This window comes from Dryas octopetala, chromosome 5 (assembly GCF_963921425.1).
Source record: "Dryas octopetala chromosome 5, drDryOcto1.1, whole genome shotgun sequence".
Taxonomy (NCBI): domain Eukaryota; kingdom Viridiplantae; phylum Streptophyta; class Magnoliopsida; order Rosales; family Rosaceae; genus Dryas; species Dryas octopetala.
This window is the reverse complement of record NC_141370.1, coordinates 20,444,618-20,456,720: the sequence shown is the minus strand read 5'-3', so window position 1 is coordinate 20,456,720 and position 12,103 is coordinate 20,444,618. Positions and strand designations below refer to the sequence as shown.

The window sequence follows — 12,103 nt, the reverse complement described above, 5'->3', positions numbered from 1 at the left end:
CACACTGCTACACACGCATTATTCTCTAATTTTATGATTTTCTTTTTGTTTTGGATTTGAAAGCCATTTTGGTTTGAACCACCCCTTCAATTGTCTTCAACGGTCGTTCTTCTTCTTCTTCCTGCGTCAACACACCAGAAAATACGCAAGTGGTGTTTTAGAAAATAAAATGTCATATCAAAACAAATGGACCTTATAAAGTACATCAAGAAATTAGAAATGTCATTTTCAAGCAGTATAATTAATTAGGCCTCAGCCAAGGAAAAAAAAGAAGAAGAAGAATAGTATAATTTCGTATTGGGAAATATTATTTCCATTATGAAACTAAAACCAGTGCAATCATAATTATAACCACTTACACGAGCTCCATTGAATTGTTGAATATTTTTCCTTGTAAGAAAATTAGAACAACAATCCATGATTTAACTTTTGAAGTTTAGGAACATATATGAATGTACAAACACCATTTTCATTGATTCATTGATTCATTGATTGTGAATCTAATTAAATGATATTATATGTACGTGATATCTCTTTAATAAATATAGGCAAAGAGAGAGAGAGAGAGAGAGAGAGATGTATGCAGGGTGCATATATGCACAATTGCACATGCAGTACTAGTACTAGCAGTCGTGCACAAACAGAACACAAGGATACCCCATTGACCATTTGGTCATTGGCATTCACTGCTTCACTTTTCTGTACAACCTAAAGAAGACGTTGCAACACTTAATTAATCATGTAGATGGGTGCATATGGCTTTGCTAAGAATGTAAAAAAAAAAAAAAAAAAAAAAAGCTACAAACCAAACGGTACCCAAACCGTAGCCCCCCACCCCCTCAACGTAATAATGCCTCACATGACATGACACCCTCAAACTCAAATTGTGGCTGCCTTCTCCTCTCTAGCTCCAAATTGATCACGCGTTTAATTATATATTTTATGTGTTTATATTTCTTATTATGTGATAAAATAGATGCAATAAATGTAAATACCTGTTGCTTTTCTCAAACACTCAAACGCTCAACCACTAAATAATTTCTTGCTCACAACTAATGTTTTCAATCCACCTTTCACAATAAATAAGTGATATTGCAATACAAATATATAGTCTGAATTGAAATCGCAATATATGAAATTCACCTAATTAATAGTCCTACTAATTAGGTCTCTTATTTATGTTGTTCTATATCAATTCTTCTAGTTGATGCATTTTAATTCCTTTAAACGAGGAAATAAAAAAAAATTACATCTTTTGTAAGAGATTTATCCTCCAATCTTCCAAAGAAATTAGAAGTTGGCCGCTTAGCCGAGCCGTTGAAGAGAGGAGTCGCATGAGGAAAACCGTTAAAACGGGCCGCTCGCCAGCGACCCGGAACCGTAATGGCCTTTTTTCTAGTTCCATCCCATGTGATCCCATTTCGGAACCTAGAGAGCAAGTTGTGGGCTGTGGCCCACATTTAATTTTTTGAAATAGGGAGGGGACCACTTTGCCTACAAGCCATGGGGCAGCATATTCACGTGTCAATTGGCTCCCACGTGTTGACAACGATAGGATCATAGGAATAGGATCTCCTCTATCTGTTTTTTTTTTTCTTTGATCTCCCCTATAATACCATGTAATCTTTCAAATTTTTATTGACCAGGACGTGTCTTAAAGTAAGGAGCCACATCATATTATTATGATCCATCAAAGAGTGGGTTCCACACACTAATTGGCCATGACGTGGACGCCTGATTTTTCCACTAGATCATCATAAACGAATCTCACTAATTAACACCATCCTACATTCCAACTAGGCTACTAGTGCAATGAATTAATGTACAGTTCTATGTGCAATACAATTAGAAAATTAATTTTTGAAATTAGAAAACCACTAAACACTCGGACCAGATTTTAAATTCAGTGTTTTTTCCTTATAAACAATTTCCAATAAAATCGAATCAAGTAAAGGATTAAGTTTTTTTTAGTGACCAAATAACTTATGGTACCTGTAGCAAACCAAAATCTAAAGTATATATAGATTAATGAAGAAAAGCATTTATTCTATAATAAGCTCTGTAAATGTGGATAAAAGAGGTATTTACAGATATTTCAATGATTCAGACCTTAAGTCTTGATATGTAAATAATTAATGATAATATAAAAAAAGTAAAATGAAATATATATTGTTGTGTCATGCACAAATTCAAACTTATTGAGTTATTTGAAGTAGTATAAGGTTCAAGTAAAATAATTATGAAATAACTAGTCTATATATCATCTCAGAATCTCAATTGATATATAAAATATAGCTAGGTTAATATTAATTTTATTATCTAAAATGTATATAAATATATACAAATTGTAGGATAAAAGAGAGTGAACATGAGAATTCAAACCATTTATTCTCTAACAAAGTAACAAGTCGACAGACTGAGTTATGCATGCTTGACTTTTATTGCCTGCAGGATGGTGTTAACATTGCTATTGTTGGTTGCTGCACACTAAAAGTAGAGGACGTAAAAGCAATTGCCTTGATGGCAGTTGAACAAGGAAATTGAAGGGGGAGATGTTTTAGAAAAAGTTGCTGTTTATAGGCATGCATGCGAGGAGGTGAAGACGGTATCCCTTGAGATTTTGTACTGAGCTAGTCATACAGTTTTCTTTGATTTAGTGGCATCTATAATTGTTGGTATTTCACTTTGCAGATTGTTGCTGCCACTTATGGTCTTCGGCGTTATCGTATTATCAGAAAGTCTGTTCTAGCGGCGATTGGTAAACTTCAGGTAATGACCTTATCTGGAACTTCAATTCATTGAAATACTAATTAGGTGCTCGTGCTTGAAAATTGAAATACCCAAATGGAAAGAGGGAAATGAAAAATAAACAGTAGTACCCTTGAAATGCATGTGTATTTCTTGCTCTGGACCTAATTTCTTTCTGGGATGTAGAGCCTTTTGACAGAGCTGAAAACAGATCTGGACATGGCAACAAGAGCCTTTTGCATACATATACAAATATATGGATAGCGAGGGCTCCTTTACAGGTGAGGCGAAGCATGTATTATTCTAATATCACACAGATATTATTAGTTGTTTTAGGAATGAAAAATCAGATATTTATATGCAACTAATTTTGACTATAATTCTAAAAGCTTATTTTTCTGTGTATAGCTATAGATGCAACTGATTCTGCAAACTTTTCTGTTTCTATGGGATCAAGGTCAATTGTAGCCAATTTTTTCCCACAGCACTTGCACAAGCTGTCAGCTCCGATAGTTGTATGTAATTGCCTCCCTTATCAATCTTTGATCCCATTTTGTTTTCCTAACTCTTGAAGCTTCTTTGCTATGAAACCACTTTACAATTCGATCTGCAGTAGAGGGTGAGACCCTCCTTACACTTGTTCTTAGTTTGTGCAGCATATAATACACCTTATCACCTTTACCAACTCCCACACTCACTCTTAAGAGGGCCTCTAGTTCAGGCTCTTCTGGATATGGCTGAACATGATTAAATCAAGACACACTACACCATTTCCCCCTTATCATCACTATTTTTTTCTGTTAGCTATTGCTGCAGCAATCACTATCATTGGTTGTGATTTAGAAATTGCCACCCTGCAGTCACCTTTAGGCTGATAGTTGTTCAGAATGGGGTGGCAAAGTGGCTAAGCAAACCCTTTTTTTGGAATGGTGGAGTTTGGAGACAAGAACTGTCTTTCACTGCTGACAGCTTGTGGCTCCACCAATGTTGCAGATAGTTGCTAATAGGGGATCACCATTGATGGAAATGTTGCTGTATTGGTGTTAATCAAAATGTCTTTTTCAACCAATTTTTTATTAGAGTGAGATTGAATTATATTTGATAAATTGGCAAATGATTTTGCTGCTAATTGCAATGCATAATTCCAGTGGTTTTTGCTGCTATTTCTAGTATATTTGATGAGCTATTTGCAGATTCTAACTCATCCATTATTAATCAGATAGAAGCAACCAGAAATGTGAATCTCATTGAATAAAAATCAACTTGCTACTTACACTTATATTAGAAGATACATAAATCGTACATACAGCAATATCAAAAGATGCATAAATTGTATGGATCCTTGCCCTTCTTCACAATCTTCTGTCTTGGCTCTCTTTGCCTTTGGTCTGCAGAAAACATACATACAACAATATCAGAAGAGACAAAAATTGTACAAAGCCACTCAAATGGAAACAAGGAATACCTCTCTGTGAAAGGTTTCTTAGTCACTTCAGTGAAATGCCTGATTGATGAATATGACTGAATTCGGGTTGCACTGCTTGATCTATCAATGCCCCCCAAGGATCCAGCGAAATCAACCTTTAGGCTGAAAACATGGAAGGTTCCCTTGTCACTCAAGACGGCAAGACATTGCGCAGTTGAAGAGAAAGCAAGACTGTAAATCTCTGCTCTGTCTGCTCCTCTCCTAACCTTCATAAAAATACAAGTCATTTCTTCAATACAAATATTTTGTAGTGGTTACAAAAATTCATATATTTTTATGATGTTCATGCAAAAACGATGAGACATGTTCATCAAAACTTGATTTTATGATATAAACACACCCCCTATTCACATACTAAAATCAAAAACCACATGAACAGACAATCAAAATTTTAACTCAGATTCAAATTTCATATACATACATTTATTAGAAAACAAAAAATGAATTTAAATACCTCTTGGAGCAATGAAGCATCAAAAGTATTGAAAACCCGAATCAAAGTCCCTTTACTGCTGGCCGTAGCGAGGAAGCGACCCTTCAGTGGACTTCTCCACAACTTGAGACTCTAAATATATCAAACAAATTAATCAAAGCAAGTCCAAATCATATTCACAAACAATTCACACAACACAAAACCCACCCAAGTGCATCTTGATTTTGGCATCAAGGCTACAATTGTGCATGCTGATTAGTGCCATTGGCACATCCTTGTTGCACTCCTCGCTGCAAAATAACCCACAATTTTTATTTAATTTACATTGTGTTGATTAATCAATTGGATACAAACAAACAAAAAAAATCCTGAAATATGAACAAAATGAGATCTACAAAGAGATGAGAGAGAAGAGAGAGAGAGAGAGAGAGATCTACAAACAGAACCTACCATGTATTTTCAGATCTACAAAGTATAAACCCTCGTCTGGTTTCGATCTAGCTTCATGGCTGGGTTTTTGGGAAGACATAGATCAGAGGGAGAGAGAGAGGAGGAGAAGAAGAGTTTGGCGATAATCTCGCCAGAATTCTCCACCATACGATGGTGGTTCGATCACAGAGATGAGAGAGAAGAGAGGGTGCGGCTGGTTTGGGGTTTGGAGAAAATGAAGATGAATTTCTGGAGTTAGTTTTTTATCCTCCATCAACCCTAAGTAGCAAAATTACATATTTACCCCTTAAACTAAAATCACCATATTTTGTTATCTATCATCAACACAGGTGTAAATAGTGACTGAAGGGGTGCAACCCAAATTCATGGTGCGCTGGACACTGTAATAAGTGAAAGAAATTTCCCACTCTTCCAATTTTTGGTTGAATTTGTGGTGGGAAGAAAGGATCTTAGAAAATGGGTTTTACCACCGCAGCCCAACGCAACCCATTTAGTTGTATTTAGTATTTTTTTTCATTATTTTAGTTGTATTTAGTTAATATTCAACTGAATGAGTTTTTTTTTTTTGTCATACTACCCTTAAGTCAACTAATATATCTATTAGTGGAACATATGGCAACCTTTAACTCCACTCTTTTTTTTACCCTTACTAAAATATTAATTAGTGATGAAAAAAAATGTTAATAGCCACTAACTCTAATCTAGTTTCTTTTCAAGGTGATCATTGGCCATATTTGGTGTAGTGACAGATATAAAATCCAACTAACAATTAGCAAAACTTCCTTGTGCCCTCATTATCTCCTATATATTTTGATTGTAATATATAGGCATACACAAATTATTGCCAAGAATTCATTGTTAATTCACAGTCCAGTAGAGTGTGTCGGGTGGGTAGATGTGCAAGTATAGTTTAAGTCGTAAGAACAATAATTTGATGTGCAATCCATTCCTTTACTTAAAAAAAGATTCTTCTGTTTTGTTTTTTTTTTTAATAAACTACTTGTAGACAACAATTTGCGAGGATTTCTTCAAAAGAATGTATCTCTCCTGAAAATAAAAAAATCATAGTTTGGATAAAACTTAACACAATGCTCACTCAGAAGCAAAAACTGTAAAGCAGCCAACAGAAAGTCAATCCATACATAGTGCAGAAGACATGTATACAATCAAATCAGAGAACACAGATAACTAAAACTCAATCAAATGGCTAAAGAATTTTAATCAAAGTACAAAATCCCAATGCTGCTGTGCCGGCCAAGCTGTGAAAACAAGAAAACTTGAAATGTTTTGAATAGAATGTTTAAGTTGTTATGTGACTTTATTATAGAGGAATTCAAAATTATATCACACTTGAACAACCATTAAATCAACGCAACTGAAAGCTTATTTTATCCCAGGTTCAATAGCAATATAGCATGAAACCGTTTTAAGTTTTTCAGCAGACTGCTACCACATTCCACAGAGCCAAACACCGACCCTTAATAAGTAGATTACATTGTCAAATAAACAAGCAGATGACATGCATTTTAAAGTAAAAGGCTCACCTTTACTGCCATGCCAATAGATGCTCCTATCCGTCACGCAACGTGATGAAAGCTTGACCGGGGTCTAGTCAACAGGGTGAGGAAGACATCCCACGCTATATTCAGTTCGAGGCTCGAGCTGGCGTTCCATGTGGTTTGTGAGGCGAGTGTAGTAAATCACTCGGTGTCCAGGCGGTAGATCTGATAGCCAGTCAGGTGCGAGACACTTCCGCTGGTCCATCTCCTCAGTAAATACCGCATCTCCCTCTCTAAAATCTCAAAGGAACCACATAACTCTGGAATAATTTGTCCAAAAAGACTGGATGCTTCATCATCCTCATTCTCATGAATGTCCCGTCTTCTCTGGATCCTTAAAATTCTTCCTCTATCTTCTTCAGTTACATAATTCCATTGATCTCTCTCCCACATCCTAACACAATCTATCCTCCTTATAGCTGCTCTTAAAGCTAGCAGTCTCTCATCTGTGTAGCAGAAAATTTGCCTGTCACCTGTACGGCAGCGTATGATATCCCAGCAGATTGTGTGGCGATGTTCTCCTCTCCCCGTCTTGTTCCAAGTTCGATTCCAACATCTCTAAAACATGTTCGCCCATGTCACGAGGTGACCCTAACCAAGAACGTCGCACAAAACCCATTGCATGAGGGGGATCCAAACCTTTGCGGACATACACCTTGATTTTGTCGCCTCCACCTTCATCCGATTCATTTTCAGATCCAGAGCCCAATTTGAAAACCCAGAGTTATTTTTGCAGAGTGTTCTTTTTGATTGATTTGGGTTTAACAAATAACAACAAACCCAAAAGTCGCTCTGTAGTACATGTCCTATAGGGTACCCCAAAATCTTCCTGGAATTGTTCCACCTTAACCACAAATTGAGGATGATGGGGACTCCGGCGTTCGGTGGTGGTGGGGTGAGGATGAGTGCTCTCATCTCAAAGAAGATTCAGCGCATGCACACTTCGGCCCTGAAGTTCTCCAGAGGGACCGGCCGTTACTTGTCACCGAGCAGGTAAAATTTCTGTTAAAAAAAAAAAATGGATCCTCTAGTTTGGGTTTTTTATTTGGGTTTACAAGTAGAAATAGGATCTTTTTCAATTTCCCTTTCTACTTGGGTTTTCTTCTATTTGGAACTTTTGTTATGGTAAATTTTCAGCCCTGAAGTTCTCCAGAGGGCGTTACCTGTCACCGAGAAAGTAAAATTTTTGTTTTAAAAAAAAAAGGATCCTCTTGTTTGGGTTTTCTATTTGGGTTTAGAAGTATAAATAGGATCTTTTTCAATCTCCCTTTCTACTTGTGTTCTTTTTTGATTGATTTGGGTTTAACAAATAACAACAAACCCAAGAGTCAAAAAATAAATAAGTATGAAACTAAGCTCTGTAGTACAGGTCTTATAGGGTACCCCAAAATCTTCCGCGAATTGTTCCACCTCAACTGCAAATTGAGAATGATGGTGATGATGGGAAAATGGAAAATGAATCGAATGAACGCTTTGGATCTGAAAATAAATCGAATTAACGCTCTGGATCTGAAAATGAATCGAGCGTTCATCCGATTCATTTTCCATTTCCCCATCATCACCATCATCCTCAATTTGCAGTTGATGTAGAACAATTCGCGGAAGATTTTGGGGTACCCTATAAGACCTGTACTACAGAGCTTAGTTCCATATTTATTTATTTTTTGGTACAGTGGAGGCTATAGGCCCGAAACAAACAAATTAAAAAGAAATTAAGCGACTCTTGGGTTTGTTGTTATTTGTTAAACCCAAATCAATAAAAAAAAAACACTCGCAAAAATAACTCTGGGTTTTCAAATTGGGTTTTGCTAAGCCAATTTATGCTTTCTATTTGGGCCCTCCAGCTTACCAAAACAAAAGGTCCAAATAGAAGAAAACCCAAGTAGAAAGGGAGGTTGAAAAAGATCCTATTTGTACTTGTTTGGGTTTAGAAAACCCAAACAAAACAAGAGAATTTATTTTTTTTTTTAAACAAAAATTTTACTTGCTCGGTGATAAGTAACGGCCGGTCCCTCTGGAGAACTTCAAGGCTGAAAATTTATCATAACAAAAGTTCCAAATAGAAGAAAACCCAAGTAGAAAGGGAAATTGAAAAAGATCCTATTTCTACTTGTAAATCCAAATAGAAAACCCAAACTAGAGGATCCTTTTTTTTTTTTAACAGAAATTTCACCTGCTCGGTGACAGTTAACGGCCAGTACCTCTGGAGAACTTCAGGGCCGAAGTGTGCATGCGCTGAATCTTCTTTGAGATGAGAGCACTCATCCTCACCCCACCACCACCACCGAACGCCGGAGTCGGTGCCGGTGCCGGTGCCGTGGGTATAGCTTGATCTGTCCGTCTTTCATGTCTTCGTTGTTCTTGAGCGAAGTTGTTCTTGAACAAACCATCATGAAACCAAGATATACAGAGTAAAGAGCAGAAATAAAACTTATATAGAAGGAATAATAAAAAATATATATATAAGCTAGAGTAATATCTTTCAGGGTTTACCTGAGAATCAAAAGGCTTTTTTATAGACCAGTTGGTAGCAAGCTGTTATGATTTGGCACAATAGCCCCTTACATGATCAGCTCTCACGCGCCTCTAGAATTTTCTTTTATTCCTTGGGCATTTTAATTTTTAAGCCTTGAGAATTGAGATTGGATGTAATACTGGGCATCATGGGATCACGCGTGGCATTTGGTGAGTACAGAAGCAAGTGGGATTGAGGGAGGGAGAGTAAAAGGATGATTTTTGAGAATAGGCCGGGTGTGTGACTGTGTGGGGTGATGAGAGGGAAACAGACTACTACATATATAGCCTATTAGCCATCTTGACCAACTTCCAAAGAAAAAGTGTCCAAATTAACACAAACATAGTAAGCCTAGTGACACATCCCCTAGAAACCCTGATACCATAAGTTTGTAATTTGCCTGGCCACAAACAAAATGGCAGAAACAGACTGAGACATGATGAATCAAACAAAGAGAAATTAATGCAACGTGAGAGACTCGTCAGGAGCCTTCAACTGCAAGTTTTTTTGAAATGTAGTTTGTAAATGAGGATTAAGCTGTATTAATTGTTTTATTGTACTCTATCTCGTATTAGAATCATATCTTGGTATTCCACTAATTAAATCGACACATAAATCACACGTACCTTTAATAATTGTCTTTATATAAAATTTCTCAACTCAAAAAACACCTAATGATAGATTTCCCTACATTAGGTACTTGCTAGTACATATATTTAATGGTTTTTTTTCTCAAATTAGGTATATCTAAATTTTAGCCATGGTCCAAATTAGGTACATAAATTACTATTGGTTCCAATTTCAATAAAAAATTTTATTTAATTTCAATTTTGTATATCATGTGATTTTCGTAAAATAATATTAAGAAATTAATTTGGTCATGAACCTTGCACATGTCATATATTCAAAATTCATCAGACGTCCATTTACGAACCTAAGTTGGCTATCATATTTATATTGGAACGCCTGATGTAAATATTATTTGACGTAATGTGAGTACTTAATTATTATACTTAAAGCCAAAAATCATATACCAAAAAAAAAAAATTTATACGATATACATATATAACATTGCAATATACAAATAACCTCCATGTCGTAGACTGTTTTAATTAATTACAAAGATTTGATATCTCCGGCCAGACTGACGTACATGCAGTTTGACTCTCAAAGAAACCCTTTTGGGTGTTTAGCAAGGCTGAGAGAAAGAAGGATATGTCTGCCCCAAAAAAAGAAGGATATGTCTACCCTCTCTCCCTCCTCTCTGTGTATTTCACGCGCCACCATGTAATTTTCTTCATTACAGACAAATTAGGCACATTTCATATACATGCAATTTGAAACAATTGGAATACTATAGAGAAATTGAATATAATAAAGTAATATACAAAACCAACAAAAATGATATGTGACAGATAAAAAAATAAGTAATTTCATAAAATTAAGAAAAACACTTTATGAATGTCACCGCATCACTAGTGTAACAAGAAATAAACTTTATGATGAATTAATGACTGAGCCGAAACGACAGAAACTGGAGCGTTTCGAATCCAAACGCATGAAATCATCAAATTCATCATGACCATCTGGTCCATCATCATTTGTTGTAGGAGTCTGTTGTTTATTTTGTGGTTGTTGTTGTGGTTGTTGAGAGTAATGTGGAGTAATGTCCCACATCGAAAAACTAGAGTGCTTATAAGTCTTGGACCTCTCCACCCATTGCCAATTAATTTTGGGTTGGATGCTCTAATTCTATCATGGTATCAGAGCTTGGTTATATGTTGAGAGTAATGTGGAGCAATGTCCCACATCGGAAAAACTAGAGCTTAATATATGTGCTTATAAGTCTTGAACTTCTCCACCCATTACCAATTAGTTTTGAATTTGATGCTCTAATTCTATGAGTTGTCACCCTTCTCCTCATATACTTTGCAAATTAGCAACCCAAAAACATTTGCATTAATTATTGAGAGTTAAATAGCTGTACTCACCGCCAACAAGTCATTGCAACTAGTCCAAGTCATATAACAAGACACTGTTACCTTCTGTGTCCTTTCAAAACTTGTTTATGCATTGCATGTGGATGTTATATGGCTCATTTGCCTGACAGCTGGTTGAGTGAGTGAGTGAGTGAGATATTGGGTTAAGAGGTTTCAATGATTTTAAAAATTGATAGGCCCTTCTCTTGGTTTGGCCGCTTCACAGATGTATATAACCTCTTGGACAACACAACTAATTAAACAATACAGATTTATTTGGAGTTATGGTTGCTTTCACAAACGGTGCTATATAGTATTCATGTTATCCATATGAATATATCTCGACTATACACAACTAAACAATTATACAGATTTATTTGGAGTATCTCTGGCTTATTGTATATATGGTGATGTAATCCTGAGTAGCACTTTTTGTATATCTACTTTCAGATAGCACAACTGCATTGCGTTTCTTGTGATTCGCCCCAATTTTACATAACATGAACTATGAAGATAAGTCAGTCGATATAGTAACACTTTCTGAAATGACTGTTTTTAGATTCTTAATTATGATTTTCCAATTAGTAGTTGTCTTAAATTTTGAAGAAAAATTGCATCCACAAATTTATACAAGCATGCAAACAATACGACTCTAATTCGCTTAAAACATCCTTTAATCTTGAGATGTTCCACACTTCTACTACATATTCCATGAATTTTCCCTTTTAAGCTTAGAAGATGTTCATCTGACATTATTGATTCTGACTGCTGAGAAGCATGTGTAATAATCGATGATATATAACCTCATATATGACTGCTGAGAGTTTTTGGCACTCCCTTTCTTGTATTAGCATACATGAGCTGTCATATATGTACAGACAAAAAAGAGTGCAATACTTACCTAGCTTGCAAACCTGTATACCAGTTAAAATA

General features: G+C 35.9%; 1 protein-coding gene and 1 long non-coding RNA gene across 3 annotated transcripts; one reads left to right on the top strand and one right to left on the bottom strand.

Moving 5' to 3' along the window:
- The first annotated feature begins 2,389 nt into the window (after positions 1-2,389).
- On the top strand, positions 2,390-3,502 carry LOC147285538 (uncharacterized). 2 transcript variants are annotated; one of them, XR_015122495.1, is made up of 3 exons: positions 2,390-2,596; positions 2,692-2,769; positions 2,935-3,502. It is a non-coding gene; the product is annotated as an uncharacterized LOC147285538 (long non-coding RNA). The 2 variants fall into 2 exon arrangements; XR_015122494.1 differs by having other exon boundaries at positions 2,390-2,605.
- Positions 3,503-3,972: 470 nt separating this feature from the next.
- LOC147285537 (SVP1-like protein 2) lies at positions 3,973-5,467 on the bottom strand. Its single transcript, XM_086245231.1, has 5 exons — positions 5,118-5,467; positions 4,875-4,957; positions 4,689-4,799; positions 4,214-4,440; positions 3,973-4,136 (listed from the first exon to the last, which is right to left on the bottom strand). The coding sequence occupies exons 2-5, from the start codon at positions 4,896-4,898 to the stop codon at positions 4,025-4,027; spliced, it is 474 nt and encodes a 157-aa protein (XP_086101357.1). The 5' UTR covers positions 4,899-4,957; positions 5,118-5,467; the 3' UTR covers positions 3,973-4,024.
- Between the last annotated feature and the right edge of the window lie 6,636 nt (positions 5,468-12,103).